The 27,137-nt window shown below is 44.9% G+C and overlaps 1 protein-coding gene across 7 annotated transcripts in view; it reads right to left on the bottom strand.

Moving 5' to 3' along the window:
• Positions 1–26,563, bottom strand: part of LOC121588750 (adenylyl cyclase 78C) — a 36,229-nt gene extending 9,666 nt beyond the window's left edge. For 2 of the 7 annotated variants that reach the window (XR_006004208.1, XM_041907053.1), the window contains exons 1-2: positions 20,278–20,468; positions 993–1,437 (exon numbers count right to left, since the gene is read on the bottom strand). Coding sequence is in view for 6 of the 7 variants with exons in the window: in XM_041907053.1 (XP_041762987.1) it covers positions 993–1,377 (385 nt within the window). In the remaining variant the exon portion in view is untranslated. Of the gene's footprint in view, positions 1–992; positions 1,438–19,522; positions 20,469–26,398 lie in introns of those variants that run through there. The other 5 variants (XM_041907054.1, XM_041907057.1, XM_041907058.1 and 2 more) reach the window with 5 other exon arrangements.
• Positions 26,564–27,137: the final 574 nt, after the last annotated feature.

The raw sequence follows: 27,137 nt of genomic DNA, 5'->3' as shown, positions 1-27,137 counted from the left end.
ACCTTCGCTGCCTCTACTCCCTTTTGCTTCTAGCTCTTGTGCAGGCCAAAAAGGACAAAGGAAACCACGGCTGAAAGGAAGAGCTGAAAGCGAGAAGCAGCTAACAGAGGGAGCGCACTGACGAAACCATAAAGAACATCAATATGTTCTCGCCACCTGAGACGGCACGCTACACTACACTGTGGCGCTTGTGGTGAGGTGAAGGAGCTTGTTACACATGGCTGCGGGAGAACAAATTATCGATTATTCAATTTGGCCGACCGTGGCCACTTCGCGAACGATTGACAGTGGGCCCTGCCGTGCCGCTGCCAGCGGACACAGCGGACCGCCGGGGGATTGTGGTGAGGAGGAATGACTTTCCTTTTTTTTCTTTTTGGTTTCGCCGCTTCGCTATCCCTTGGCACAATAACATGGCTATACCTTCTTCCGAGGGGCGAATTTTATTAATAGGTTGGTCGGTCGTGTGGGGGTTATCTTCTCCCTCGAGCTTCGGTGCCCCACCGCGGGCTCGAGGGCTCGATCCTGCCCCGACACAGGATGTTGATACATAAAGACGTGCGTGCTCAGGAGCTTAGCGAAGCGAAAATTATCCTATCTAGTTAGATCCCCTGCACAATGGCGTGTTTTGTGCTGCTGTGAGTTGGTGGAAATTTACATCTCCCTGCCATGCCACGCTCGGGGTGGGGGTTGGGGAGCTGTTTGTTCTTGCCCCGAGGGATTACGTGGCAAACGTTGGGCCGTTCTCGGAACGGCTCGGACACGGAAACGAACATCCCTGGCGGTATCGATTCTGAGCAGTTAGTGTGGCTAGTTTATAGATTCATATGAACACGTTGTTATATCTTCCGAGCTTGCTGGCTTTAACCCATCAGGCTCAGCTTGACCTACACATACACTAATTTTGAACTGGTTTCTCAGAACAATAGCACATCGGTCAGTTTGAGATAAGATCAGCCATTTCGAAAAGCTGGTGATTAGGTGCTAATACTCACCTATTTCTAGATTGTCACCGGGTTCATCTGGTGTGCGAACAGGACCATCGCCCTTAGCCAGAGCAGCTCCATTCAGGTGTGGCTCACAGCCGGCAAGGGAAAGCGATCGCAAACGATCGCCCCGCTCACCGGGCGCTGGTTGAGCCTTTGAACGGTGATCGTTGGTGGTGGTGGGGTCCGGGTTGTCATCCGGCGCTTGGGCACCGTCTCCTGGGACGCGCGGTAGCTGCGTGATATCAACCACTGCGTTGCTGTCATGCTGTTCCTGATCCAGATCGATGGTGGCGGCCGGATTCACAATACCACCCTGCTGGCCGTACGCGTCACGATCGAGCACGCCCGCCGCAATGTTACGGGCCGCATCCGGCGAAACCAGCAGCTCCATCTCGTTCCGAGCAGTCCCGAGTGAAGCGTGTGCGAGTCTTACGGTCAGTTATTTAAGCATCTGTTAGAGCGACAATAAAACACAAGAAAAAGCATGAAAAGGCAGCAAAACATATATCCTCCAAACAGAGCGATCTGTTTTAATAACAGTCTCGCATAAGCAAAGCGTTCTGCTGATTCTAATCCCCAGGGGAAACGTGATATTCTTGTGCTGAACACAATAAGCGTGGAAGATATTCTTCAATCGTTTCTCTCACTCGCTCCTGCCGCTCATGCAGTAAGAAAACATAAAACCACATCACCACAGATGAGTGGGCAGCAGAACACAATAGGAATCGAAAATCAATACAATATCAATGTTCGGAGAACAGCAAACAGCAAAAAAAAAACGCGGCGACCGTTTTGGGAACCGCTTCAGGATTGCCTTTCACTATAATGACGATGCGGACGGATCGATTTATAGGAGTCCGGCGAGCGAGTCCCTAGTCTGGCGTGCTTTTAAAAGCAGTGTCTCTTTTCAGTGTCGGTTTTTTTTTAAGCGTCTTCCTTTTTTCAAAGAACCGAGACGAATGTCTAATAGTGCTTGTGTGTGTGTGCGTGTGTGTGTGTGTGTGTGTGTGCGCACGTGTCTTTGTGTTTTGTAGTGAATCGCATGCTTAATGATGAGTCGCCGCTGCCCCAAGCAGTAACAGTTAGCCCCATGCATATTTGTATAAAGTTCTGCTTTTAATTGAGATTCATGTGGAAATCTCATCATTCATCACAACTTTCTTGGAATAGTTTTTCCCCTATTTGTTATGTTAATCAAGATCCTTTCTTATGTTGACTCTTCTCCTTTTAGTAATATCGTTTGCATTTAAATTAAATATGAGATATTTCGCTGATCATTTGTGTAGTATACAGACATATATTATTACTATATTACTATATAAGTATACTATCACTTCTTATTTTATACATGCATATACACATATATTTTACACATACGGTTTGGCTTTGGTAACGGTTGGCACGTTTTTTCATACAAAAATTTTCTGATATTTTTTCTCGGCAAGCCATGACATTTTTGTGAAATTTTAAAAACCGATTTTTCCATGCTTTTTATTTTTTAGCCAACTATCGAGCGTTCAACTAAAAAGCATGCTAACTAAAAAGCGTTCAACTATTGAGTTCTTACTGTATTGGTAACCTGAAACAATTCGATATTACCTTTCTTTCCTTTACACAACAGCCGCAGGGACCCAATCTATGTCTGACCAGCCCTTTTTTTATATAAGTGTGACGTGGCTTATGGAGGGCGGTACCGTGGTACAGTCGTCAATTCGAACGACACAAGAACATGCCCGTCATGGGTTCAAGCCTAGAATGGATCATCCCCCCGTAGCCAAGGATTGACTATCCGACTGCGTGGTAATGAATTAATTCTCGAAAGCCTGTATGGGCCGGCATGTCCAAGTAGAACCCATTACACCAAATAGAAGAAGAAGAAGAAGGCTTATGCGCATACTAAGATAAAACAGCCAAGCAATTGTTGTGGAAGAGTCATCGTGTTTATCATAACATCAACTCTAAAAAAGCAAAGAATATCTCTAATTTCATATGAAACTTCGTGCCCTTTACTAATAACTTTTAACATGATGTTTTATCTTATGTGTAAAATAATAATACTATGGAACTGCCATCTAGTGTCAACTGTTCCCAAGGGAGCAACACAACTCTCCCCTTCTCACTGGCGAAACCGGATGTTAAGCATGTCCGGGGAAAAAGAGAAAACAGCCCTTTTACAATGTATGTCATTCGGATGTATTCGCGTATTGGCCACTGTTCCTGTGGATCCTGCGGTTAGGCGAATGTGATTCACTCACAACGATAAAGCTCGTTTGCCACGAACCGTAGCCGTGCAGCCGTGGTACTTCCGACCGTTCTAAAGCGGAAATGTTTAGACAAGAAAAATCGTTATTTATACCGTTCTCCCTTCCCTTGTGACAGGCTGGCTATCGTACCATTTGCTGGACACCGTGCTGCAAGCTGTTACGACAGCTGAGTGAAGGATTTAATTCACCTTTGCTTGTTGTGGCAGGTTTTTATACACTCAACTAAAACGAAAGCTTTTGTGCGGTACACCAAGATACACGGGCACAAACAACGGCCAACGTCCCTTGTTTGCGGGGGTTGGGGTTGATTTGGCTCACACAAAACTGGCTGGGGCAAAAGGATGTGTGTTTCGTGTGCAATTCGTGCAAATGCTGCCCTTGCGGGAGGGACATTTTCCTGTTGAATCGCATTCACTTTGCACTCGCTCGAACGATCGAACGAACGAACGGTCCAGCCCTTTGACCCTTTGTTGCAGCAGTGGAGTCGCTAACTCACGATGACCGCCAATCCGCTTAGCGACAAACGCAAACGCAGGACAAAACAACCATCCACAAAGGTTACTGCTTTGTGCGATGTAAAGCGAACACATTGTAAAGTGGTATTGACACGGGGCGTGTATTTACCGACCACCATCGGGCCATCGCGGGAAGGAAGCGGACCGCTAAAGAGATGAAATAATGAACCGCTCGCTCCTTCACAATCCCGGAAGCCATTAATGGAGGGAAAATATGTTTTTTTCTGACGATAGTTTTTCCTGTTTTCATTTTCACGATGAAAACCTTCCCCGCCGGATTGGATGGAAAGGCACAACTTGTATTGTGTGCAATTTTCTTGAAATCATCGCTATCCTCCTTGGCAGGGTACATTGCCGGCGGATGCATTTCCGTGGTTCCGTCGTCAGCTTGTCCCGAATCTGAATACGATCGATATTTTTTTTTTTGGAATTGGTTTTCATTTTGCCGTTGTTGATTTTTCTGCCAGAACTAGAATCAACACTTTGCTGCCGGCAAATCTGTGCTAACCCACCCATCCTTCTCCGCGAACGGTTGGGCTAAGGTTCCGCCAACTCCACCAACATTCCATTGACGCTGCAAATTTAGCTCGATAAATCTTTGCCGCCGGGGCGACAGTAAATGGATGCAGCTTTTCCCTCTTTTCTCGTTTATTTTTTCTTCTTCTACGTTCCATTTGTGATGAATATTTCTTTTCAAAAAGCTGGCACAAGAAAACACAAACACAAACCACTACGAAAGGGACGGGCCATCTTTTCGCAGCTGCGTCGCGCGGCGTCGTCGGTTGCGAACTTGTGGCAAGTGCTTCGCTCGGGACGAAAAGGGGCGCCAAAAGCAATGGACCGTAAAGAGTTGGTGATGGAATAAATAGCCCGTCGCCCTGCTGCCCCTCCAATGCATCGGGGCAAATCGGGTGAAAGTTCTAAAACAAAAAAACCTCCCAAAACCCATCCGCATAACGAGTTTCCGACCCCGTCGCAGGAGGATCAAGGGCCTGTGGGGCACTTCGGTTCAGTTCGGTGTTGTTTTCGGGTTGTTACCGGTGTTCGGTTCAACTCATTCATTTTCAATTTCTTGCGCAAAGGGTTTAGGGAGAGACGCACGGGGGGGAAACACTCCGTTGCGGGTTTTGAGTTTGGTTTTTGCATAAAAGAAATCCAGCAAATCGTAAGTTTCCTGTTTTTCTTTTGCGGAGCGTATCCATTTCCCGATCGCGTCTATTGTGTCATTTTTTTTACATAATATCAACATATTGTTTGCTGTTGTGACCTTTGTGACCGTGTAGAAAACATGAAACAGAACGGTAAATGTAATGGGTGTGATAAAATGTTTGCTGTAACACTGTAACCAGGAGCGTGATCCTCCAACAAGCCATTCGTATAGTAATAGGTCGCTTTATCAAACAGCCAGGTAAGCTTTATCAGGATGACAACGCCTTCTGCTCAATGTTCCATCAATTTTAAGAGCTTTCCGTTTGCAAAAGCTAAATCCGTATAATAAATGAGTCTTTTATTGATTATTTTCACAGTCAGCGGATTCGCCATGGCATGCCATGCCATGCCATTGCTCGATTGTTGTCATCGCCCACTCGCGGGATAACGTCCTGTGGTGGTGGTAGGCAATAGTCGCAGGGAGTTTGAGAGTTCCGTTTGTTTGTTTATTTATTGCCCCAATCCTTCCGCTCGGGGGATGAAAATCATCCACAAGGGACCCATTTTTTCTCCACAAGTACGCAACCGAATAAAAGAAACATTTACCCCAATGCCAAAGCTGCATTGATGTTAGTGTTCGCTGTGTTCCATGTTTCATTCAAGCAACAATGAAACGCACGCCAAAGTGGCGAGCCTAGTGGAAAAGAATTAAGCCACTACATAAGCGTGCAAGCAAGGGCAGGCATTGAGGGCAGTAGTAATAAAGTGTCCATAAACTGGGATGAAAAATGCTACATCAAGAACAACACAAGCACGTATGCTAGGTCATTTTGGGTGATACACTACGAAGCGTATGCGCTGCGCGATGATTCACTTGGACTGGTTCCATCCCTAACAAGACGGGTATAGAAATAGTATGCTTCTATTCTTTTATTCGAAATAATCCCCTTTTGGGGGCACGGGTCCGAACAATGCCAACTCGTGTGCCAAGTGGGGTTAACAATCTTAAGCCAGCCAGCCAGCCAGCCCGCCCGACAACAGCGGCCAACGGACGTTACTGATGCTTTACTCTGTGTAAGCTTGACTGTGTTTTTGCGCAAACAAAAAATGGAGTGCAGCAGGGATGATATTTAATGACGGTATGGTTCCGTTTCATGCGAGAGTGGCGTAAGTTGGCAGGTTAATGCAATAATTTTGGACCCATTTTGTGGAGTATGTGGTGTATGGGGGATGTATGCTAAAGTGGGCCACTATTTTTTGGCATTATGACATATGTGGTCTCAATGCGGGCCGGGCTTTATTTATTTTACCACGTAACCGGATTGGGAAAAGTGTCACGTCTTCTTACAGACCAGTTTTACCGTCCCGAAAATAAGTGAGCTTGATTTAACAAATACAAAGGGCGTCGAAAAATCGTTCCTCACGAGCGTTAGCCGGACAAAGGCGTTCAGCATGGTTCAGCATTAGTTGAATTTCCCAGAAATGGGTGATTTTGGAAGGATCTTTCATTGAGTTTTATTTTTTCGAACACTTTGTTCCAAGTCATCTCTCCAAGGGCTCTCCTGACGATGATACCAATAATGCTTAATGATTTTACTTGGAGTTTTGTGCAGCAATCGTGAAGATTGGAGAGCTCTAAAGATCCTAAGGGCGAGCTCTTGACTGACTACAGTTGTCGTTCGAATTAAGAAGTACAATTTCCAGTACAGTTGTTCGAACTGTTACAAAAAAAAACTACTCTTTTTTGTGGAGTCTATTGCAGCAGAATGATGGCGGAAGATGCACCAGTGTCTGATTGAACCACTCCACAAGAAGGGCAACCCCACAATACCCGTGTGCATCAGTGAATTTTAAATTAAATGCCATTTTATCACTTCTGAATATTTGAGGATTTAAAATTAATTAAACCACCTTTGCCTTCTGCAGAAAACGAAGCTCCCTTGAGACTGCAATCGAAATAATGGATCTCCCTTTCTTGCGAAGAAAGCAAAGCCCTCGCAAACAGCTGTAAAGTAACGGCCACGGGTGCAAAGTTACAAATTCATCAACCGAAATTTCGACCCAATCGATTGCCATGGGAACTAAATCAAATCATTCTCCTGAGCTCTTCTTTCTGAGCCCAAGAGGCTCTCCTGGCAGCAGCTGGTACCGGGTTCGTAATAAAGCACAAGGAACGTGATTAAACTTCCAATTCGTTCGGGAGGGGATTGGAAGCGATAATTTGAGAGGACCAGCACGGGCGAAAGTGTTCCTCCGGAAGGGTTTTATTGTTTGTTCAAACACAGAAAGTAATAAATTACAGTTTTATTACTTTACTTTTGCTTGGGAAATATCAGTAGGAAACAGATATTTTTGATTTTCATCGTTTGTTGCAATGCCGGAAAGCGGCTGTGTGTCGTCACCATCGATAACAAGATTCCTCATTCGAATGAGTCAACAGACCACCGTCCCGCGAAGAATGCAAAGGTAAGCTCATTCCACTGGTTCGGGCACACCCTGGCTGCAGCTGGTTGTATAGAGTGCACAGGACCAAGGTACATTATCGCATTCTATTCCAGCAGTGGGAGTTCCGGTGGTTTCGGAACCTTGTTGTGGTTAAGCACAAAACCATAAAGTGCCTTACTCCAGTGTTGGGTGGGTTTTGAAATGAATGGATAATAATTATTTAATGAAATAATGGTTTGCCATCAGCAGCTCACGAGGACACGAGTGACTGTTGTAGTTTGTAGCGATTATAGCTGGTTCAGCGTCGGGGAATTACATGCTCAATGAAGCACACATTTCAAGGAATTACCATTGACCACTAACACCGGCAGATTGCAAACAGTGAAGAGTGATTGGAGTTCCTTTGTTTGAGGTTCACTTAAAACGAACAATTGCAGAGCTTGTTACCAAGCAACGTTCAACTCAACTGTAAGTGACTTTCATTCCTAATTTGCAGAAATAAACACTAGGCAAGTGTGTAACGCTCTGTAACGTAACAGTGTTACAGCTGTAAGATAAACAACGCCAACTAAAGCGTTACTTGTGTTCTAATCCTTGCAAATGCGCTATAAATGCAGGCTAAAGTGTACAATCCTTCCGGGTGCGCTTGTTGTTACATGTGATGCTCCATCCAGTACGCTGCACCTTCGTGACCACAGCTTTATGGTGGCCAATAAAAATCCACACTGTGGGCGATCTGCGGCCGATAGTGGGCGTCTCACCGAGTCGCTCGCAAAACCACGAGCTAGATGTATCACTCTACTGGCAGGACAAAGCGTTCGCTCTGGACGGTTGTTGTATTTTGTCTTGCACTCTTTGCACCTCACCTGAGCCGTGTTTCCCTTCAAACAAACAGAAGAAGAGAGAAAAAAAAGTCCATGGTGACAAGCGCGCACGGGTTTCGGGACACCGTTCAGGGCCACATCCGGTCGACCGGGTTGAAGGGTCAGCTACGTCAACAGAACTAATGAACGCACCGGCACCGAACGCACCGACCGGAAACTGGCCGTATCTCGTGGCTCCCGTCCTGCACACACACACTCTCTCTCTCTCTCTCCCTGTGTGTCACCGCCGGCAGGACACGAAACCAGGACGCGATCATAAAATTTAATTAGAGTAAAATGGCTGTCAGTAGCGTCTGATGACATCAGCCGTGCTAGCCGTATCTTCTGCCGCGCGGCCGCATAATTATTGACCGCACACTCCCAAGCGGCCTCCCAAGGGTGCTGGGGCGGGGCAAGGGGGACACCAGGCTCCACACCAGGCTCCTGGTTCGCCGCTTCCACACTTTCGTATCCTTTGCAATCAGGCAATTTATCACACTCTAGCGAACGGCAACGTTACCCCGTTGCGCCTGGGGATCGCAACCGGGACAGTAAGGGCCAGTGTAGTGATTGTGTCACGGAAGGTGCACGCTGCTAGTGAAGATTAACTATGTATGTTCGGGCGCTATTGGCGGGCCTGTTCGCAAACACTGTTCGCTGCGCTGCTCAGGGTCGTTACATAGATGCTCTATTTATTGCGACTATTTCATCTGGAGTGGCCTTTGATGCGGAGCCCTGTTATGCCATGCAGGGAAAATCGGTTTTAATGACTACTCCGTACATGATACTCTCACTTTGGTGGTAAAAAAGCTTCAGTTTTTTTCCAAAGAGAATTGTTAAACATTTTTACCTACACTAGAAACAGGAAAGCTCGCCAGCACACCAAGGCAGGAAGTGATGAGTTTTGTCGCATCAAAACTGCTATTTGTTCGAAGTGTGAGAGAGAGAGAGGAAAAAAATCTTACGAATCAAAATGAATTTCCGGCTCACTAACTAATCAAGCCTGAGATAAGATACGGCCTATATACGGCCGAGGGAAAAATATTGTGATGTATTATCACACCCGATCGATAAGATAAACAACATCGAACCATCAATTAGTGAAGGGAAGGGGGAAGGGAGGAGGTGGGGGTGGAATACAGCAGAGTGGATTGCTTCTTTTTCCAATGTGGCTTTTCTTTTTTCCCTCTACTGGGTTTATTTTTGCTAATTTTGTAATAGGCATAGTTCGCAACGCAAAGCATAATTTAAAAGTGGAACCAACAGAAGAAAAAAAAAACAAAACCCCGGGCCACCCTCACAGTGATGAGCCTTTCGCCTTGTTTCAGGACCTTTTGTGGCCGTGGTACAGCCGGTCGGAAATGTACCACGGCCAGGGCATATCGGCAAAAAAGGGTGGCCCCTATCGGGGAAAAAAACGCGGCAGATCGATACTGCCGCTACTCGAGATAGCGCGCGCGGGCCCGTAAGGTCGATAAGCAGTCGTCAGGAGCAGCAGGATGTAGCAAATTAGCGACCAGTGCCAGAGTCAGACAGAGAGGGAGAGAGAGAAAGGAAGAGAGAGAGAGAGAGAGAGAGAGAGCACGCAAAACAGTGAGGAGATCGGAGGTGATCGAAAGGGTGTGGAAGCGAAAAAAAGAAATAGATACAGATAACGGCTGAACGCCACTAGAGAATGTGAATCTGTGTGGCCGGGGAATTTGTGGGGAGTGGTGGAAACAAAAAGAAAGAAAACCCCACTGTAGGTGGAGGTAGGTTTTCACCATGAAACAACCCCGTTTCCATCCTAGGTTCAAGGCGGAAGGCCATCCCTCATCGTCAGCCGGGAGGGGAGAGCGAGAGGAAAGCAGCATTACACTGTTGGTGGAAAATCGGCGCAATCGTGGCGCATCGATCGAACCCAATCCGTTAGCGCGAAGTAAGTGTCAAGCACCGGGGCAGGCCGGGGCAGATAAATTATTTTCAACAAGATAAGGCAAACGATAAATTCTCCTTTCACGCCAATCGATTGCGTTGGGCTTGGGTTGGGTCACGGGGCCTCTCAGCCAGTTACCTGGCTAAAAGCGAGGTCCCTTCTATTGAGCCGGTGTGGATCGTGTGGATGGCGTGGATGGAGCTGCGGATGGCGATCAATTTTCCACCCGCCGTGTTGATGTGTAGCGGTTGGGTGCCGATGTACTTTCGGTTAAGATTGATGAGATTGAGATGGAAATTAAAAGTTTTTAAAAACCCATAACTCACCGGCCGCAGGGGCCATCGTATCGAGGGGGGCCCGGGGTAAATTAAGTGAGTGACGTTAATTGATTTAATTTGCGGGCATGTTTGCCAGCTAATATGGGTAGCGTTGACACTACAACGAGGAAGATACAAGGACTGGGCAAGGATCGAAAATTTGTTATTTACTATTTCTAGTACTTCATTGAGGAGTAGCCCAAGGAAACCAACTACTAGTCGTGGTTATCAGGACAACTAATGAATTCCGCAACCCCATGTGCTTCAAAGCTGTCTACAATAGTATCGTTCGTTCGGTGCTGGAATATTCGTGCGTAGTCTGGAGCCCAGCTACTGCTTCTTCAATTGCTCGACTAGAGGCAATTCAACGTAAGCTCACGCGATATGCCCTACGCCTACTTCCCTGGCAGGATCGCAATAATCGCTTCCTCCGTATGCTGCGTGGTGCCGTCTTCTAGGCCTTGAACCTCTTTCGGTTAGAGGACGCAATGCACATTGCTCTTTCCTCGCTGGTTTGCTAAATGGCTCTATCGACTCATCGCCTTTGTTGCATCGTGTCGATATCTATGCACCATCCCGAACACTGGGGTCTAGAGAGACTCTACGGGTCGCTCAACCTCGTTCCAGCGCTGGTCGGTCTGACCCTATGTTCCGCATGTCGGCTGTTTTCAACACCGTTTCGGATTGCTTCGACTTCAACATCTCAACACAGTGCTTCAAGGAACGTCTCCGGCTTCTGCCGTGGCCGCAATGAATTGCGATACAAATCTTGATTTTGCTATGTATTTTTTTTGTGCTTACTGTCACTTATCTTAATTAGGCCATACGGCCCGTTGAAGCTTAACCAATAAATAATAATAACATTAAAAGGAAAAGTTTTGAAGTTGTCTAGCGTAGAGTATAAATCTAGCCAAGAACAACAACTAGAACTGAAACCACAATGTAAGATAAGGATATTGGTGACTGGGTGTAGTAATCTACTCAGTCTTACAGGCGATTCACAGGCTTATTAGACTTTGTTGACGACACAACCAGTAAGTCAATTCTTCCACCTTTCTCCAAGCAGTCGATATAGACACTTATATTATGGTAGATATTGCTGCAAATAAGAGGTGTTATGACCATGTATACGTAATATGATCTTTTTATTGAAGAATACTTGCATTATAGGAATCCTTTTCCAATAACATCGTTGTCATGGCAGGTTGTTCATAATGATACGATGCAAAAGTCACGTCCATATGAAGCGATATACTTTTGTGATCTTTTTGAAAACAGCACCACAAAGAGCATGAAATAGTAATGGGGCTCGTGTAGTGTCAACTCTTTGGAGTATCCTGATTTGTTTTTTGGAAATAGTGGGCATATAGTATTGTTTTTCCCTGCCTACTCGCCAACACATTTGTTTCGTTGTTGTGAAGCTGTCAAATATGCAGCCGTACTTTTCAAACTGCATGCACACATTTCAACAGTAAGCTGTCCGTGCCAGTTGAACACATATCAATCATTTTGTGACTCGAATTTGGTAAACAGTCATGTAGTAGTATTGTACTAAGAACGAGAGACACATATGCAAAACAAAAAAGACTCAAAAATGTTATTATTCTAACGTCACCAAATGGTAATGGAAAAGTCGGCAAATACGTTGGTTTTTCTTGCACTTTATGCAAAACATTCTGTCACTCGGGCTAGACTGCAACGCTAGACACACCGAGCACAACAACACACACTGCACAACAACACACACTGCACAACTCACACAAAGGCTGGCTGGCTCGCTGTAGATACACTAGCTTACCACAACTGTTTTACCAAAACCAACCGTCACAACAGATTGTATCGCCAATGACAAATTGTTTGACTGGCGCCGCATGAAATAATCCCAGACGCACACAACAAAAAAACCAGTCCCATGTAAAAGGGCCCAAAGAAAATAGATTTCCCCGTATGCCCCCGTTCCACCTTGAAAGCTCACCAACATTCCCAAAGCAAGACAGTTTGCTTTCGTGTGGGGGGTTGTTTTTTGCCGATGATCAACGTTTGACGGCAGATAGCCCACAGTAGCGTTTATTCATTCATTTGTATTGTGATCTGCTGGTGGATGTGATAAGAATGCTTTAGCTTTCCATCCCTGCCCCCCCCGAGTTGTGCTTTCGATTGTTTGATAGCGAACTGTAACTGATTTTACGCGTTGTGAAATGGTAACTGCAGCTTTACTCTTCGGTAGAGGGGTTGGAAAAATGGACCAACAATACCGTACAGCCCTGTAGGGAGCTGTAGTATTAAATTATCCTCCATCTGGCGCGCATTGTTCGTCGGAAAGGAAACGTTGCCCGGGAGGATGGGGCGGATGGAGAAATGTCATTTGTTATCACACGGCGTTCGTGAAGCTGGTGCTGAATTTGCTACGACGAGCGGAAGCGAAAAACTGTCAATACTGTATGTGTGTGTGTGTGTGTATGTGAAAAGTGCGAAACGAAACAATTTGTGGCCTAGGCCACTGCTCGCCTGGGGGACCGTGCCGCCGGGACGTGCCGGATGTTGGATCACGGATTGGCAGGATTATAGCATCACGTTTCCCGTGCGTGAGTGTATGTGTGGAAATGATGATGATATGGTTTGGCGCATGGGGCGGGCGGCCTGTTCAACAAAGCGGCCACGATCATCGTGGCCATCTCCGTCCGGGACCTTCCGTTCTATCGGCACGATTGTCTAGACACGGTGCAGAAGCTTCCGCTTTCGCTTTCATCGATATCCATTGGAAGGATGTTTGTTTCTCTCTATTAGTGTCTCGTGATGTGGAGAAGATTTTGTTCGTTTCGTTTGTTTTGTGAATTTTAAATGTCATTAAGCTTCGAATCGACTTGATTGGAGTTTGGAGTTTGAGAATTGGTGTCATGCTAAAGAAAACCCGATGTGTACATTATGCATGAAACAGTGCTACAAAATGTCATGAGCATCACGAGATATTCACCAACTAAAACAATGACCATATCCATGGTAGCTTGATGATCATTGCTGATACTCAATAAAAGTGCATCGTGACATGCCAAACGCGACATGCGAATGCTTGAGTTCAACGCGATACTCTGAGTGACAGGCTTAGCTTAATGCCGGCGCAAGCATAATCATGATTGTTTCTGGTTGTGACCAGTGCTGCCAAATGCCACTGCCACTTACCAACACGCATTACTAAAACGAAGCTCAAATCAGCTCACGCACACAACTGAAACGATCAGAGGTGAGACTCAAACAGTTGGAGGATCAATCACATGCTTGGTGACATTTTGTTTAGCACCCAACTTTTGGTCACTCACTTGGTCACGACATTTTCTGTCGGTGATAATCACGTCATTCTTGGAATATACTTGGCGTCTGGTCCTAAGCAACAAGATGGACATTATTTCTCGCTCTGTCAGCTTTGATTACCTTTCGGGTCAAACAGAGCGAGAAAACATGCTCACTTTGTTGCTTGGAACCACTCGCACGCACCGCATATCTCCCATGACTATTGTGAAGATCACCGACTGAAAATGTAGTGACCAAGTGACTGACCAAGAGTTGGTTGCACACATTGTCACCAAGCATCTGATGGTCGCAACAACTGTTTGAGACTCTTGACCTCTCATCATCACAGTAGAGCTCGTGAGGCTGACATGATTTTGTTTCAGTCGGTATTTGTCATGACTATGTCAGTGACATTTTGCAGAATTGATAACAGGTAAAAACATCATAACATAGTGACTGACCAAACGTTAGTTGCAAACATGTCACGAAGCATGCATTGGTCATACCAATCGTTTTGAGTATCACCATTGATTATCACAATTGAGTACGTGACGCCAACATGGGTTTTGTTTGAGTCAGATTTTCTATGACATTGACAGTGACATTTTGCAGCACTCTTCATATACAATTGCTCTTCAAAGCTTAACAAAAGGCTGATTTAAATATGAGCAAATATTCAACTCAACATTGCATAACTTTAGGCGTAAAAATATCGATTTCTGCGCGAGAAACGGTGTATGATGATTCGCACCGTCCAAGCAATTGTATTGCTGAGCATAGAATCAAAACCAAAAGGGCAAAAGCGTGCTGCAAAATCAGATTAATTTCATTGCGTTATAATTTTGCTCCAACATACTGTTGCTTCCGTTGTATTTGCTTCCGTGCAGCTGCTGAACCGTAACCGTAAACTAGCATTAACCTTTGCCAAGCTCGAGATAAATTATTACATTGTGTAGACATTCATTCGTGTTCGTAAATTCAGCAACCTCCCTTCCGCACGAGAATAAAGTGTTTCTTGCCGTAAACATTTACTAGCGCGGGTTAAGCTACCTCAAGAGCGCCGCAGTACTGCAGTCGTGTTTGCGGGAAGACATTTCCGCCCGACCAAGCAAAGGTTGCCGATGCAACGCGAGACATCGCTCATCGCTAAAGGGCTTTCCGAGGGTTTCCTGCTTTTACGTATGTATGTGTGCCTGCTGTCTTTCGTTATCTCCGCTGGTGGTGGCGGTGGGTGGTAGTAATTTATGAAGTGAAAGGATCAAATAGAATTATGGCAACGCGTAATGTATGACACGCAAACCGACACCGTTACCGTATTGTGCCGGGAAGGAGCGGCTTACCGATGGCAATGTTGCTCAGAGATCGGCGTGATACGACAGCAAACCAGAATAGACAGAAATATTTTTGCAAACTTTAACAAACTGTACAAAAAAAAAACGCACAATATCATCGATAAAGCTCAACAGGAAGGAACTCCTATCGGTTTGCTTTGTTTGCTCATTAAATGGATGGAGCCGCACAATTGTTTGCCTTCGTTTGTGTACATGCAAAGGTGGCGTGTTGATAGCACTGGCTAAGCTAGATAGATGTGTCATACCTTCGGGTTTGTGTGTTTCTTATACGGAGGCAAAGCACCATGGCATTGTTTGCGGTAGTCTGCCTCATTAGAAAATGACATGTTTTAATTTCGTTAGTTTTGTGCGACTTATGCGGTAGTATGTGGATTAACCGTACCGTTTGCCAGCTTGCTTAAGCGCTCGCTGCAGGACGATAAATAGCGCCAACGAAGGCACAGAAACATCAGAAACAAACGAGCCTTGGATCGCCGGAATCTGGCAACAGGAGGCGAAAAGTTTGCGTGACGCCTGATTTATGGTCTTAAAAACAACCGTCCAAAAAGACAACTTGCCGTGTATTTTCTTCGCTTCCCTATCTTTTGGCACAACAGCACAGGATCGTTGTGAAATTGTAGGAAAGGGTGTTAGGATAGGACATTTCTCTACAATTTCAATACACACCTGCAGTGGACTCGCTTTAAGAAAGGGTAACTACGAATAGGTTTTCTGTTCTGGTTTTCCGTTAGTCGCGATCAAAGTCATGGAAACATCTTTACGATGGGCCAGAATGTTTACAACGAATTATTATTACTGCAAGTATCTTTCCCCTCAGCTCATATTTTATTACGATACATTTCGAAAATTGTGCAAACCTCTCATCCAACCGTCTTCAGTCGAAAGGGAGACTATTATTTAAACGAACGGCAAAACTGGACACCGGCCAACGAAACGTTTCGGCTTGCCCCTTTTTTTCTGGGTTCTGGTATTTTAAAAGCGGTCCTAAAGTAGTCATCCCACCCATTGACGCAAATGTAATAAATTCCTTGCTTGTAGCAAAATTAATAGCAACAAGAAGCTCTTCCACCGTCACCAAACATTTGTTTTGGCACGCGAAGCACAAATAAATAGCTTTGTTTTATGTTCACAAATCGTCAAAACGGGGTGGTTCGTTTATTGTTAAAAAAGGGCTTAGAACACAGCAAACCATCTAGACGGTTCTACCATCTGCATTACATCAAATCTAAATCCATTTTTGTTCCATTTAAATCACACACAAAAAAAAACCCATGTCTTGCAATACATATTGTATGCTGTCTCCTTTCTCGCCGTGGCTTTTCACATCCAAAAACGACAGCAAACACTCAACACCATCCTTGACCTATCCTCATGACTGAGCAAGTACTGGGCGGGTAAAAAATAGAATTAATGAAGCACTTCCGTCCGCGGCAGCCGATGATCGCGCGCAACAAATCGCAACCTGTTGCCAAGAAAGCGGGAAACCCATTACCCCGTCCGCTAAACCCGGAGCACTGTTCGAAAGCGAAGGTTGATTGATCTTTCCCTATCCCCCACCGGCACGTACTTCCCCCGAGCACAGCAGCCAAACCCCAAACCCACGGACGACCCAGCGGACAGAAAGCCAAACACTCCGGAACCTCCGAACCGAACCGGATGGAAATGCATTTGACGTTTATTTATAGGTACGGTACCACCGCACCCAGCACTCTCACGTTTTGCCGGGCACGAGCTGATGGCAGCTCACTTCAAAACTTCCTCATTTTGCTTCCGAACACACAAACAGGCACACACACGCATGTACACATCCATACGTACACTGGCGGAGATATTGTAGGGCTTTGGCATTATTACGTTTTCCCGTAATAATTGTTTTATTTACATGGAAACGTTACCCAGCCGGTTCCTACCCGGTGCGGCGAGGAAACGATACCAGGGCCCAGGATCAACGTGGGATCGTGAATGCGTTTGCTGGGGGGGGGGGGGATAAAGGAAGGAGGCAGCAGAAGGGGCGGGAGGAAAGGGAGTGTTTATAATTACAGTTTACTTCATTTGTTTAGGCTTTGAGATCGCAGTTGGCGTATGCCGAAGCCAGTCGGCCTGGTCGTCGTTGGGTTGGAGACTCACAGGAGAACGTTTTACGAGAGAGATCGAGAGGGTGAGAGAGAGAGAGAGAGAAAGAGAGAGAGAGAGGCAGGGAGAATTGATTGGTAAAACGGTTTGGTTTTTAATGAGGATTTTTGAATTATATTTTCACAGCGCCGTGTCACGTCGGGGAACACATTCGCTACCGAGTGGGTATAAGGTTTCTGATTTCTGAGTTTCTGAGAACGCTTAGAAGAACGCTTAATTATGATGAATTTCACTCACCCCGGGGCAAAAGAATGCGCTAAATTAATGCAAATGTAAGCATTAAAATCAATGGAAATCAGTGGAAAATATAAAATAAATGATTACTTGCTGCAAAGAAACGCTTATTTTATGTGAAAGGTAATTAATTTCACAGCGACGTTTTGCAACCTCATTAACGTCCAATGTGTATGCCCATTAAATCCGTCATCCATTATTCTCCAATGTAAGCAGTTGTTAATGTAGCTTGTTAATCCCAATCGAATGGACGTTGGTGCATGTAATGGACATACACACACACACACATTCATTGCAAACACTGAATCAAGGGTGAAGAACAAGCGCTAATGCTTGTTAAGCACATTTTTGGTGCATTAAATTTGGTTTAAAACACAGAAAGAGAGCGAGAGAGAGAGAGAAAGAGAGAGAGAGAGAGAGAGAGAGAAAACAACGGACACCTCACTGCGGCAGAAAAAGGCACACGCTAAACGGGGAGAAGGAAAAAGGATTTAAACGGAGCGCACTGTAAACTGTTGACTTAACAGCAGCTGCAGTCATAAAATCATTTCCATGGCGCATATTACCCTTGCTTCGCTTACCACACATCATACAAAAAAGGGTATTTTGCAGCCTGGAACACAGCATAAATCTCGTGCCGTTTTGTGAAGGGCTCTGTGCCGCTGGACATGTATTTTTGCCGTGGCACTGAGAACGAAACAAAAAACGAACCAAGACAAACAATAATCAAGCAGAAACGTGAAAAGTTGCTGCTTGATTCGGGTTTTATGTGACTTTTAATCGAACGCATTCTTCAAAACGGTGCGATTTTACATGGAATGGAATTTTGGCCAGGCTTTCGATTGGCGAAGAATGTGTGATCGTCTACTGGCCAAGGGAAATCGTTGAAATGGAAACTTAGAGAAGTGAATTTTCCTCTTTCCCTTTATTTTTTGCTTTGCCCACAACGCATTGCATCATCTTGCCATAAAAAGCTAAGAAAGAAAACTAAAACAGCCAACACACACACACACACACAAACCTGATGACACGTTACGTGACGATGGGGGCTTAGATGAACCGATTTCGGTCCGCGAACTTTGTGAGGTGGGTGGGTGGGTGTGATGGGGTGGCATGGTAGGGGTCATCGCGTAGACGCGTGCAGATAAAACTTTTATTACATCCGTAAACGCTGCCCCGCCAAGCAGCAAAACATGGGCTGGGTTTTTGTGTATTCGTTTGTTTCTCGTTTTTTTTTTTTGTTGCTACTGTTGTACGAATTTGCAACTAAACAGAAAGAAGGGAAGAGAGGGAGAACCTTGCCAATGGGTTCGGCTCATCGATTCGTTGGATCGTTGCGCCTCTGCAAACCCGCTGGAGGAACATAGGAAAGTAACGCACGGTGGGCAATGCGAGCATCCTCATCGTTCTACCGCTCGTTTGCTCGTGTGTGTGTGTGTGTGTATACACACCAAATCAACAAACAAATGGATCCGCACACATAGTGGAACGGGCAAACGCGGAACAAGTGTAGCCCACAAAACCCCCACCAAGGGAGAGAAAAAAAAGAGTTAGATCTCAAACTCAAACAATTCCACAGTTTTACTGCCACCGTGCACCGATGGACCCTAAAAACCGGTCCTCTTTGGCAGTAGTTTGCAGACACAATTCACCGGCCGTGATGACGACGATGATGATGATGATGATGATGACGGGGACCGATCGTCCCGGCATGACGCGTAACGGTCATGTAACATGTTGCAAATCAAGCGTAATGTCGGCTGGAGCGGCGACTGCTTAACACCGTTTGCTTCTCACATACTTGTACTTTGAGCAAGCCCACAAGCAAAGTGCCACAAGAGCGAGAGGGAGTTTAGGGGGCTTTGAGTACACGCTCAACTGATCAGTTTGGGATGCGCACGCTGATCGTGTTGAAGGGGGAGGAGGGGGGGAGAGGAGGTGGAAGCAAATAAACACTAATTATCGCCGCAGCAAGCTTCGCGAGGAATAATTGGGCAGCTGGCAGGCATTTATTTGTTATTCGATTAATTCGAACCGAGTACTTCATACTTGACCGCGTACCGGCACTGGCACACATACGTGGTGGAAGCAGACGAAGCTGGACGGGCGTCATTCGCGGATGATGATTGTACAGCTGTGACTTTTACCGCGAGGGAGAGGAGGGGCTTTTATTTCTCTTTGGCGGCAGTTTTGTTGTTCTACACTTGTTTTGATTTAAGATCACTGAATATTTGTACAAGCAGCAATTTAAAGTTTTGTTTATCCCTTTTATTTTTAGTTCCATTCCACTTGTCTTTAGGTTAGCTATTTAATTTACATATTTTTTAAAACTTGTTTGTTTTATATTGTTTATGTTAATTAAAACTACACGAGTAAGGAAGTAGGTTCCATCACTTAAATGCTACAAAAGTGTGCACAGTAATCTACCACCGCAGCAGCTCACTTCCGCGAAAACAGTCGAGTGGCACTTTTTTGTGTTGTTTCGGCATTGAACAGCATCTTCTAAATGCATCTTCTCTTAGCACTCACAATTCACAGCACAACGTGACTTCCGCACAAGTGAAGGAAGCATCAAGAGGAGCGGGAAGGGGAAATTCAACTCACTACTGCATATGGGTTTTATTTTTCTCGCAGCAATTATTACTTCTCACCCGCTGCTGTACTTAAAACAACGAAGAAATTCGTGACTCAAATTTCACAAACACTCTCCGCAATGAAAACCCATCCAGCAACACACAAACGCTAACCACTTTATCTTCATCCCATGCAGAAACGCCCGCTACTTATCAGAAACGCACTCACTGCTAAACACAAACCTTAGCGTCATCCGATCCAAGCTTCTGGGGGTTTGTACCGTTGCTGTAGCCGGGAATGCACACACTCTTTGCAAACACTGCACTGCAACTGCACCGCCTGCAACACTGTCAAGGCAGGGACTTATCTAGTAAGCCGGCTCCGTTTAGTAGGCTGGTCAATGGAACGTGCTGCGTCCGCACGGGTTGCGAGTGAAAAGGGCACTGGCGTATTATTGGGGGAGCGATCGTGCTGTAGCCGCGAGGTTACATCTTGAAGCTTTGCATCGGTTGCGCTTCGGGCCGGTTCGGTTCAATTCGTGCCGCGGCATTCGCTCTCCTCTTTTGGTGCTCTCTCTCTCTCTCTCTGTTTATCCTATTTCTAATCAAGAATGTCTGGGCTTGCAGTGTGAAAGCTTGGGAGAAAAATCACTCGCATGCTTTGATCCGTTCGCATGAGGGAAATGGTAGCACCAGCTACGCGCTACTGTTAAGCTATGTTTGTTGCTTGTGCTTGAGATAAGTGGCGTTAAAACACACTCCAATATCATATATTTAAAGGATAAAATTGTTAATATACTACAAAACAACTCTTAAAAGTAACAAATAAAGACACACATATTAAACTATACAAATTTAACTATACAATATCGGTGATGTTCGCCGTATCGCAGCGGCTTTCAAAGCATTGCAGCATTGTATTCATTCATTTCCACCGCTTTCCAGATCCATCCTATTGCTTTAACGACCCGTTTAATAGGGATGTAAAACACATTTCGAAACTGTCTATATATTTTTTTGTTACTCTCGTCCAGCTTTCGCTTTTATGGCTTCCCTGCTTCACGCCAACACAATCACTGTAATCATTGGGCTCCAGTTCGCCGGCTCAATGATAGGATTTAGTTTACATGCTTGTGCTACTAAACAACTCATATTTTGCGTCAACTCGTCGGACGAGACCTTGAACCTACCTGTGTCTTTCGGTGGCAGTTGTAAAATGGCTGAAGCTTGCAAGAAAAGAAATTACGTGTTTACAGTTTATTGCAACCCATTTCTTATAACGACACCTGAACCTAATTTTATCTCCTCCACTATGGGTTTACTTTAAGCCAGTAGGTTTTATACATAAAACGGAAAAAGGTACTCAAAGAAGCATTTCATATAATTTTTGATGCTAAGTGAAACGCTTCCACCCGAGCCTTAAAATGGTTGACTTTATCGGAAGAGAATCAAAAGTGTAACAAAAAAAAAGTACATCGATATCATCGCCTGAGCTAGGCCATGGGCATTGCTGAGCGGGGCAGGATGTAGCAAATTAGCGGACCGGGTTACAGGATTGCACGAGGAAAACAAACCGCGTTGCATGATAACGTCGAAAGGTCGGCCCTTCGAGCGCGAGAGCATACCCGGGCGAATGAAGGAATAACAACAGTCGACGAAAAGAGGAAACACCAAAAAAAAAGGTTGTTTTCTGATTCGGGACCCGTTGTTAGCCCAAGGATCGAAAACTGTCCACAAACTGGATGGAAGGCTCCAGCAAGCCTTCGACAGATTGACATGCATCCCTGCATCTGCAGGCGGAGGACGTCAAGCACGAAGAGGGACGGGCCGCGATGGAAGATAATTATTTGTCCCTTGCGCGGCCGGCTGAAAGATTGAAACTTTTGTTTTCGCTTTGGATCTACGGTATATTAAAATCAGATTGGTTTCAAGAGCTGCCAAAGGAAGTCAAGCAAAAAGGATGTTTTCCTCCCCTTTTTTAAGGGGGATGTATTATTGCGCACTTTAAATATTGCTGATAAAGCATGGAAACTCATTCATCGACCTTCTTCAACCGACACTACAGTGCAAACCGAGTCGAACAAAACACTAACTAAAACGAAAACCGTTAATCTTAGGAAAAGTTTCCCGAATATGATACTTGACTGCAGCATTAATTGAGTTGCAATTGAGTTGTTTGCCCGTCCAGAATGGTGCCAAACCAAAGCTCCAAACCCAATGTCTTGCGGCACAGCGAACGCCATATCAAAAGTTTTGCAAACATATTAGTTTCTCCTGAGCGCCACCCTCCTACCCGCCGGTGCTGTCTCTTTCTCTCTCTTTCTCTCTCTCCGGTTAAATGATACCAATTAGGGAACGATAAATAAGTTTCCGCTCTTTGCTGATGTACTAAGACTTCATTATTTACGACACCAGCCCGGACCAGGACTTTATTTGTGTTCTCACCGCGTGGCACAGGAATATTATTATTAATTGCCAAAGTTTTAAGCTCGCTTATCAGCATAATTTGGCCACGGGGTAGCTAATAGGAGGCAGGCGAAGCCTAGGTTGCCTAGGTGATGCGGTGAAGATTTATTATCCAAACAGCGTCACAGGTATGGTGGTATGGCGCTGTGCAGTGATGGCACGGTAAGTTAAACCGTGCTTTATTTCTCATCCATCATATGACACGATGTTGGTGCTGGAGGAACTATTTATCTGTTTAATTGTTCCGTGTTTTGTCGATGATGGTGTGCAAAACTGTGGCCCGTTTGAAACACGACACTGTTACGTGGCTTTGAATTGTGCGGTGTAATGCAATGGATTCCTTCTGATAACCTCTTGAGTGTATGGGGCCCCCCTCGTGGATGGAAAAGCTTTCAAGAAACTTACATTTTCACATGCTGTGTCCAGCACCATTAATGGAGTTTTCGATAAGCTTATCCACACAGGAGGCCATTACGTTGGATTTGATTTTGCTTTCTGTTGTATTATTTCGTCAGCACTTATGATATAAGCTGAATTTCCATTTTGCTCCTTGTCGATGGAGGCGCATGGTGCGCCATAAAGGCTTGCCACACGTGGTAGATGTAGTTTCAACAAACAGAGCAATGCGCTCATAACTGCACCAAAGGTGAGATTAATTTATTTGCTTAAAATGAGTCAAGATTTTTTGTTTTAAATCTATTAAAATATCCAAAGGATAATGTAATTACAGGAAACTCCTCGCATGTAGTACTGCCACTCGCTCATAGATGGCGCCTCGCAGCGCAGCTTGAACGGAAGCTTAAATTTGGTCACTTAAATCGGCTGCAATCGTTTAATAAGCTGTACACGCGAGAAGCATTCAATTCAATAGCAGTTAGTGATTGTTTTTTAGTTATAATATTAACGAACAATTTTCGTATTACTACAGCTTACTAAATTTGCTTGCCGCGCCGAAAATGCTGCACCCCACGCCACGTGCACAGTTACACGGTGGAATTGCAATTTGTCAGCATCAATCAAACCATTTCAACGCCAAGCGACGGACGACGGGATTGAAGCGCTCCATTATGCGGCCTCCAATCGAAGATTACCGATAGCATAATATTGATGAAGCGTCACTCGCAAAGCACAAACACCGGCCCGACCGGGACAGAATGTGAGTTTATTATACAAAATGAATCAATCCTCGGACGCGATGAGGATTTGTTCCCCGAAGCGATCGGGGCGAAGCAAAACTGTCAGTAGCATTGCCGCGTAGCGTAACGTGCGTCGTTGTATGAAGGTCCGGGGACTCGTGCCACCATCAATCTTTGGCACGCGCCGCAAAACCAGCGATTCAACAGAGCCAGATTATGCTGCCCGCTGCCGTTTAACTGCTAAAGCTTGTGCTTATTTTTAGTGACAAAGATGGGAGCAATGCTTTAGTGGCTAATGTTCTATTCCATCCAATCATCTCCCCTAATACACTCGACCCCTCGTTGATCACTCATGCATGCACAGCAGACTGCTTTTGTTTTAGCTTAAAGCAACTGTCCCACTTGGTTGGAAATATCTCTCTTAAATCGCTTACAGCAATGACTAAACAAAGTCTAAACTTTTGTCAAAACAGGAGCACACTCGCCACCGCGTCTGCACGACACACTAGCATTCATCGCCTCCCATCCCCACAGAGCCAGCCCGGGCCATCCGGTAGCATGGTGTGACTTGGCGAAAAGTTTGCGTGCCGGGTGATTTATGGAAGTAGCCAGGTTTGTGCCCGGGCGAAACCGGGAAACTTGAACCCGGCAAAGCGTCGCGCACCGAACGGGCGCAGTTTGGAAAGCAGGTGGAAACATAAATATTCAATTTTTGCGCTACCACGTTGCGCTTTTCTTCGGCGTGAATGTGTCTCTCCCCAAGAGTCCGGGATGCGTCTTCTTCTCTTTTTTTTTTTTTTTGGTGCGACCATGACAAGGAAAACTGTTTTCTTTACGCCAATCCACTCTCGTATTAATGCGTTGTTTTTTTTGCTTTCTTGCATGGTGGCTGATTAGAATTACGACGAATTGCAAAATAAAGCAGCACCAAACAGAACCATTGGTGATGGATATTTCTCTTTTTGTTGTGGTAAAAATGTGTCTATGTTGTTGTTTACAGGAGATGTTGTGCTTTTTTGCTGTAGGTATACTGTCTGCAGGAGGGGAAAAACACTTGAGACACGGCTGGTGTTTCTACTGTGTAACTCGTTCTACTGCAGTGAATGATTTGTGGGACAGTCTTCATCTTCAAATTGAGCATTACTGGCCCGTCTAAGCGTCGTTGGGAATTGGCCAATTCATTCCCATAATTTTGTACAATCAATGCTCAATCTTGTACGATAACATTTACATTAAACTGCCCTTTATAGCATAGGCTTTCTCAAACGCACTTACCCCACAGCAAACTGCCACCGATGGGGGTTAGCGGTTTTCAAACAGGTTTATTTATATCGGGAAAGCCAATAACAAAAAAAAAAACAAAATACCGGAAACAGCTATGGACGGTCATTTTACACGATCACGACCACGTAGTGAACATTATTAACTGTGACCCACCGAGGGAGGGAAGGTAGGAAAGGGTGGTGTAGGGTAAACACAACACATCAAAGCGATGGCTGACCGTAGCAAACTTTCACGGTCCCGTGTCGGGCAAAAAAAAAGATTAAAATTTATGCAAAACCACTCTACTTCATTTCCTGTCCATATTGGTACGTGTGCGAGCGTGTTTGTGTTTGTGTGAATATATCGATTACAAAACAAAAAGCGTCAGCTGTGTCCAAAAGTGCACTACTTGTATTATAATCACATTGTTTAATTTTCACAAAAAGGCACATTGTGAGAGGATGTTAAAGAACAGTTTTGCTTTGCTTTATAACAATGTTTTTCGTCGTTTAAGCAACGGCATTGGTTTTGTTTTTCACCAACATTGCAGCAGCATAATTGTATGTTTCCAAAGAGCATTTTTGAACATTGTAAATTAACAACAAGACAAGCATATTGGAAAGATCTTATGTAAAAGCTAGAAACTTCCCATCGAAGGGAAAAAGGACCCTTTCCCCCTCCATTGACCTCAATCTGCCAACAAGCCAACATTTGCGCTCAAAAACTGATCAAAGCCAGATCAACAACAGGCTAAACTCGAACACCATCGACTTGTGGATTGATCTCACGTACCCCTTGCACCGTGTATTGTGTCTCGCATGGGTTGACCTGACCATGGACAGGAGAGTGTTTGCAGGTGGCGCGTTGCTTTCTTGCCTAGAAAAGTCATGCTTTTGAACGAGTGTATTTATAGAGTGGTAGAAATGTACGTACAGGTGAAGTTGTTGTTGCACTTGCACTATTTCGTATGATGCATTACTTGATGCCCTTTGCATTTCGCTGGCTTTCGTACCCTTTTGTGCAGGGAAATATTGTCGTTCGTTCATTAGAAAAGGAAAGTTAAATGCAATTAAAAAAATATATTTTTTAATATTTTATTCCTGATTGATTGAAAGCTTTTTACACAAAGGCTGCTCACTATTAATTTTTGCATTATTCACGACAGGGAGCTTTCAAAACAACAATCACACACATCTTTAACGACCACACACACAAACACGCTTTTCTATTATTTCCACCTGAAAGTGTAAAGATGTATTGTAACGTGGAAAACAATTGCCAATTGTAAGCGAAGTGCAAACGACAAGTACAATGGCAGCCTGCCTATAGAAATAGGGGAACCTTCAGAATAGCACGGATGCTTTTCACGGTTCCATTACCTTGCCCGAGGAATCACCTTCAATTTGGGACGTTATTGTTAATAAGGATCTTTTTTTTCAATGGAAAGTAACAGAAACTTTAAGACATGCATGCAGATGCTATAATACCATGATAGATACCGTAAAACACAACCTAAACACTTCCTTCACGTACATGCGGCGTGATATATTCGACAGCCGTATCCTCACTTCACACTGTACACGGAGCAAAGCGACAAAGTCCTTTCGAACGGTACACGATAAATCCTTGCAAAAGCGATCCAAGCAGTCCGACCGGTACGCGTGTGAACGACCAACTGAGCGGACGACGAAAGTGTGCAACATGCAGTAAGCGGAGTGTCGTTCGGTCGAACGAAGGTTGAGAGACACTTTCGCTCCCGTCAGAGCGAGTTAAGTAGGGGAAAATTACCCAACACGGCAATCGCCGGTGTCGCTTGGTACTGTAGAATGGAGAAGTAGTAGCACCAGCTACGAAAGCAATGCTACAGTCTGCTACGCTCGTGTTGCGTTGCATACATTATCCTTTCGGGTTTGGGAGAAAAAAGTGAGCCAAAAACGAGCTTAACTTTGGGAGCAGTTGGAGCGTAATCTATTAATTGAAACAGCTGATGCGGGGTTTTGAATAATGAGTATGTTTATATTATTTTATATACAATTTTAAATGTTCAAAGATATGTATTTTCTGGTTTATTTCGCTATCAACCAAATTAGATTGGTACACTTAAGTTTAAAATAATATTCAGTCGCCCCACTAAGTGATGAAGTAGCACCCTCAGCATCTAGGGGCATTTTACGCATTTGCTGGATAGAAATTCAATTTGTGCGCCTTATTATTTATGCTGTAAATTAGTTGCTGCAA

This window comes from Anopheles merus, chromosome 2R, assembly GCF_017562075.2.
Source record: "Anopheles merus strain MAF chromosome 2R, AmerM5.1, whole genome shotgun sequence".
Lineage (NCBI taxonomy): Eukaryota > Metazoa > Arthropoda > Insecta > Diptera > Culicidae > Anopheles > Anopheles merus.
This window is presented reverse-complemented; position numbering and strand designations above follow the sequence as displayed.